The sequence below is a fragment of the Penaeus monodon genome, chromosome 16, assembly GCF_015228065.2.
Source record: "Penaeus monodon isolate SGIC_2016 chromosome 16, NSTDA_Pmon_1, whole genome shotgun sequence".
Lineage (NCBI taxonomy): Eukaryota > Metazoa > Arthropoda > Malacostraca > Decapoda > Penaeidae > Penaeus > Penaeus monodon.
The window spans coordinates 34393017-34399671 of NC_051401.1; the positions used below are offsets into that span (position 1 = coordinate 34393017).

Consider the following 6655-nt stretch of genomic DNA (forward strand, 5'->3'; position numbering starts at 1 on the left):
AATGTTTTACAATCTACCTAAAAGAATCTACAAACATAACAATACTGACTGATTTCAGATATTGCGCTTTGAGTAATAAAAGTGGACAAGGAGAAAGGGCCTTTTCACTCCAAATCTATCACAATATCTATTTATATCTCTATCCTTGAGGCACACAGAGAAAAAGGGAGCTTTCTTTTATCCATTTATATACACAAAGCTGCGTCCCATCAGAAATTAAAAAGTTTTATTGCAAGACTTATTACTCGTTACTGTTATTACTAGTATTGCCGGTCTTTGTTGGTAGTTTTTATGTTTATCACATAAAGCAGGTGTAATAGTAAGTGTAACATTTTTTAATATGTGAAAAAAAAAATCCAATTCCTGAAAAGAAAATATGAACTGAATGACAAGCCCAAAGGTATTTCAATCTCCACTTTGTTTAAAGGGAAAAGATCTGGATGTGATCAATAACTTTGTCGCCGAAGCAAATGGAGTCATCGTTGCTGACAGCAGTGTACGTTTTATTCCGTTTTTTTTTCGCAGAGTCACGTTTTCCTTAGTCTCCAGAATGGAAAAAATGAACGCTGTGATTTGAAAATCACTTGTTCATAGTTGATCGGCGAAGGAAATCGGAACTGCTCTGGCACTTATACTAGTGTTCGAATACAGGTGAGCTTTGTGTTGGACTGCAGTTGCACAGTTATCAAGTCCCAGAAATGACGTTGCTCCTTCCCGGACGACCTTCGTCCGGGAAGGCGATTGGCTCCTGTCGGCGTGGGAAGGAAGATTTCCTCCTGCGGTCCTGTAAAGCGAGACCAGGAATTGTGCTAATTAGTGAACCTAGAATCTTGATGATAAACTATCAGTACACTTATATAAGAAGAAAACTTTAACATGACAAAGTTCAGATAAGTGACAGCAATCCTCATACCGACGGTTATCGCAGGCAGTCCAACTTTTAAACCTTCAGCTTGTCATTTGTTGGTTTTGAATTATCATTTGCATTCTGATGCATTAATCATGATAATATCGTAAATGTATTCTTTCCTTATTTACATTGATAAACATTTTCAGTTAGGCATGTGTTACACCTGTCGAAAATAGTAAAAAGTTAGTAAAAAATAATTTTTTGAAACCTTTTGTAAAAGGGAAAGATAACGAAAAAATATGAAATTTACAGTAAAAAATACATTACAGGAAAGAACCTATTCTTTTTACAAAAGCTACCAAAGGCAAAAAATAGTCAAGGCATATTGTTCCACAAGATTAAAAAAGAAAAAGAAATCAGCAATGACGTTTCTTTCTGCCCCATTTTCAGCGTATTTCTCTCGAGACTCAGAGGCGATGTTCGTGGCCGTCTAGTGCGTTTTCTCCTCAGCCAAACATAAATTTAATTAACGATTTAATATTCAATACATACACATAAGAAAGTTGTCGTTATATCTCTCTATATATATATATTCCTTTTCATTATTTCTCTCTCTTCCTAGGGATCAATTTATCTATCTTACACATATATATATATATATATATATATATATATATATATATATATATATATATATAATATATATATACGTTATATGTACTATATGTATTATATATATATATATATATATATATATTATATATATATATTATATATATATATATATATATATCATATATATATTTTATTATATATATATTATATATATATATATATATATATATATATATACATACAAACACACACACACCACACACAACACACCACACACACAGCACACACACACAACACAACACACACACACACATATATATATATAATATATATATATATATATAAATATATATATAATATACATATATTACACACTGTGTATATTATATACTATATATATATTATATATATATATGTACTATATATATATATTATATTATATGATCTATGTATAATATGTATTTTATATATATATCATATATATATATATTATCTATATATATATATATATTATTAATATATATATATATTATATATATATAATATATGCATATATCTGTATATATATAATATATATGTATGTATATATTTATATATATATTTATAAATATATATACATACATATATATGTACATATATATATATGTATATATATGTATATAAAAATGTACATATATATACTTATATATACATATATATACATATATATATGCATCTTCTTCTTTTAACGGTAGGTTCATGTCTGAGCTGCCGTGGTCACAGCATGATACTTAATTGTAGTTTTCATGTTGTGACGCTCTTGGAGTGAGTACGTGGTAGGGTCCTCAGTTCCTTTCCACGGAGAGTGCCGGTGTTACCATTTTAGGTAATCATTCTCTCTATTTTATCCGGGCTTGGGACCAGCACTGATTTGGGCTGGCTTGGCCACCCAGTGGCTAGGTAGGCTAGTCCGATGCTCTAGCCATTCGGCCACCGCGGCCTTGGCGATCATGGGCTTCCATGATTTTTCTTGGCAATTTAGAGCGGTGGTTTGCCATTGCCTTCCGCCCGTTTTTTTTTTTTTTTTTTTTTTTTTTGCCGAAGCACTGACTTGGGCTGGCTTGGCCACCCAGTGGCTAGGCAGGCAATCGAGGTGAAGTTCCTTGCCCAAGGGAAACAACGCGCCGGCCGGTGACTCGAACCCTCGAACTCGAACTCGTGACAGTCTTGAGTCCGACGCTCTAACCATTATATATATGTATATATTTATATATATATATATACATATATATACTTATATATACATATATATATATGTACATATATATGTATGTATATATATGTATATATATATATATTATATATATATTTATATATGTATAATATATATGTACGTCTATATATATATATATATATATATATATATATATATATATATATATATATAATATATGTATATATATGTATATATATTCATATATATATCATATATATATATATATATATATATGTATATATATGTATATATAGCTCAAGTCAGTGCCGGGTAAATAGAGATGGTGACTCGATAAAAACACCGGGCGGAAGGCAATGGCAAACCACCGCTCTAAATTGCCAAGAAAAAATCATGGAAAGCCCATGATCGTCAAGGCCGCGGTAGGCGAATGGTTAGAGCGTCGGACTCAACACTGTCACGACGGCAAACTGAATTCGAATTCGAGTCACCGACCGCCGCGTTGTTCCCTTGGGCAAGGAACTTCACCTTGATTGCCTACCTAGCCAATGGTTGGCCAAACCAGCCCAAGTCAAGTGCTGGTCCCAAGCCCGGATAAATAGAGAGAATGATTACCTAAAAGGTACCACCGGCACTCTCCGTGGAAAGGAACTGGGGACCCTACCACGTACTCACTCCAAGAGCATCACAACATGAAAACTACAATTAAGTATCATGCTGTGACCACGGCGGCTCAGACATGAACCTACCGTTAAAAGAAGAAGAATATATGTATGTATATGTATTCTTTCAAAAAAAAAATGGGGACGCGGTGGCCGAATGGTTAGAGCGTCGGACTCAAGACTGTCACGACGGTAATCTGAGTTCGAGGGTTCGAGTCACCGGCCGGCGCGTTGTTTCCCTTGGGCAAGGAACTTCACCTCGATTGCCTACCTAGCCACTGGGTGGCCAAGCCAGCCCAAGTCAGTGCCGGGTAAATAGAGATGGTGACTCGCTAAACACCGGGCGGAAGGCAATGGCAAAACTACCGCTCTAGGTTGCCAAGAAAAAATCATGGAGGCCCATGATCGCCAGGGCCGCAGTGGCCGAATGGTTAGAGCGTCGGACTCAAGACTGTCACGACGACAATGTGAGTTCGAGGGTTCGAGTCACCGGCCGGCGCGTTGTTCCCTTGGGCAAGGAACTTCACCTCGATTGCCTGCCTAGCCACTGGGGGACCAAGTCAGCCCAAAAGTCAGTGCTAGTCCCAAGCCCGGATAAAATAGAGAGAATGATTACCTAAAAAGGTAACACCGGCACTCTCCGTGGAAAGGAACTGGGGACCCTACCACGTACTCACTCCAAGAGCATCACAACATGAAAACTACAATTAAGTATCATGCTGTGACCACGGCGGCTCAGACATGAACCTCCCGTTAAAAGAAGAAGATATGTATATATATATATATATATATATATATATATATATATATATATATATATATATATACTTCAAAAACAAAATTAAAAGGTCATTACCTGAAATATATCGATGAAATTCTCCACCCTCCTCATGGTACCCCCCGCATTTGCAATTTACTGTGACGCCTCTACTGATCCTCATGGAGCAGCAGGGATTAGTGTACTAATTCCTGATATAGATCTTGAAGAAAGTGTGTATATTTCCAACTGGGCAAGCACAACTAATGCCGAGTCATATACCATGCCTTTAAAAAAGGTAATGAATAGCAGCAACAGCTGCTCGCTGCATTTAATCCAGGAAACATGGTAACTAAAAATATTCGCCGCTAAATATCTATACTATCAGAACAGGGTATTCAAGTGTCACTATACTGGATACCCTCTCATATAGGAATATCCTGCTGTGACAGGGTTGAAAAAAAAAAAAAAAGTGTTATCAATTGTCTTCGAGATTATGCAGGTCAGGTACGGTCCACTGAAAGATGAAGAAAAACAATCTGGCTTTATGAGAGTATTGCTAGGACATCAGATACAGACAAACTCTATAAAGTCTATAAGTTACACTGACTATGCTACGCATAGAATGTAAGTGCACTATAGAATATGTGCAAGATGCAGTTAAGGAGGAAGAGCAAGTATCATATCACCACTGCAAACCGGGCAAAGCGCCCAAGTCGCATAATCTTACCCATTACTTTGTTGCACGAAAACTCCATCCTATTAATCAAGTATTACTCTATACAGATTAATACATTAATTTTATTATAGACACTGGTCTTGTCTTTGATATGATTAGTGATATAAGTTTTTCTTTTACCAAGTAGGTGATATTTTAATAATGCAGTGAAAATAGCACAGCCCTACAGGCATGTATATAACGCTCATGTTTAACTAATAGCCCTCTACACAGTTTGAAGCACAGCCAAAAGCCCTGGCTTTTATTCAGGACAGGTACACTGTTCTGTAAATAATTTTATCAAATCTCTCTCTCTCTCTCTCTCTCTCTCTGTCTCTCTCTCTCTCTCTCTCTCTCTCTCTCTCTCTCTCTCTCTCTCTCTCTCTCTCTCTCTCTCTCTCTCTCTCTCCTCTCTCTCTCTCTCTCCTCTCTCTCTCACCCTCTTCTCTCTCTCTCTCTCTCTCCTCCTCTCTCTCTTCTCTCTCTCTCTCTCTCTCTCTCTCTCTCTCTCTCTCTCTCTCTCTCTCTCTCCTCTCTCTCTCTCTCTCTCTGATTCTCAGTGGTAGAGTTGGTGATCTTCAAGATCTAACAACGAGAGCAGAAGAAACTTTATTGAAATGCAAATGGTACTTTCAGAAAAATGGTCTCAGAGTAAATGAATCCAAAACTCAGTGCATTTTTATTGGTAGCCAACAAATTATCTCCCGCATCCCTGCAGACACTCATATATTATTTGGAAATACAAGAATAATCCCCAGTGACAATGTGAAGAATTTAGGAATATACATGGACCGTTATATGCGCTTTGATAGTCATATAGACGCAATGTGCAAGAAGGTAACAGGAACTCTCCTCTACATCAACCGATTCAGAGACAGATTCGACACACCCACAAGGCTTTTGATAGTCCAGGCTCTTGCACTGAGCATTATCAATTATTGCTCCCGAATATGGGGTGTGGCCAGTAAAACACAGATTGAAAGAGTCCAGAAACTACAAAACTTTGCAAGTAAAGTAGTCTTGGGTGGCCGCAAATACGACCATGTTAGTCCCATTCTAAATGAGCTGCAATGGTTGAGAATTGACCAGAAATGTGCCTTCGATTTATGTATTTTAGTTTTTAAAATATTAAGACAACAGCTTCCTCACTGGCTGTTTCCACTTCCGAATGTGAGTGATGGCCATGGTTTGGGAACCAGGCAAAGCAACGATCTATTAGTTCCTCGAACCTTCACGTACATTGGAAAAAAGTCATTTCATGTAAGAGGACCTCTACTGTGGAATAGTTTACCACAATCATTGAAGGATGTGGAAAGCATAATTTCTTTTAAAAAGAAACTCAAAGTCTTCCTACTAAATAAGTAATCTCAGTAATTTTAATTAATTCCAATGTTTTACATTTCATTCTTTATTTTATGTAATGCTATGATTTTATTGATTTCATGTAACGCCATGATTTTATTGATTTTATGTAACTCTTATGATTTTATTGATTTTATGTAACACTATGATTTAATTTAGTTTAAGTAACGCTATGATTTTATGTAACGTCATGATTTTATTGATTTTATGTAACGCTAATGATTTTATTGATTTTATGTAACGTCATGATTTTATTGATTTTATGTAAGTAAGTGGATACACAAAACTATGTGATTTCTTTTGATCTCATGTGAATTATCTATGATTTAAAGAGATATATTTCTTTCCATACATAATTTATCCAATTATATGTTGACGTTAGGCGACAAATCTTAACTCATGTGATATTGTATTTACTTGCCATGTAAGTTTGTAATAACCATTATTATGGAATAAACTTTTTGAATTTGAATTTGAA

At 35.7% G+C, this 6655-nt stretch overlaps 1 protein-coding gene across 1 annotated transcript; it reads left to right on the forward strand.

Annotated features, from left to right (window-relative positions):
* Positions 1-5377: 5377 nt before the first annotated feature.
* LOC119582723 lies at positions 5378-6655 on the forward strand. The gene has a single exon (XM_037931152.1). The coding sequence runs from the start codon at positions 5602-5604 to the stop codon at positions 6178-6180; it is 579 nt and encodes a 192-aa protein (XP_037787080.1). The 5' UTR covers positions 5378-5601; the 3' UTR covers positions 6181-6655.

Coding starts and splice junctions, on each gene's coding strand:
- LOC119582723 (XM_037931152.1), top strand. CDS start 5,602: ATGGACCGTTATATGCGCTTTGATAGTCATATAGACGCAATGTGCAAG.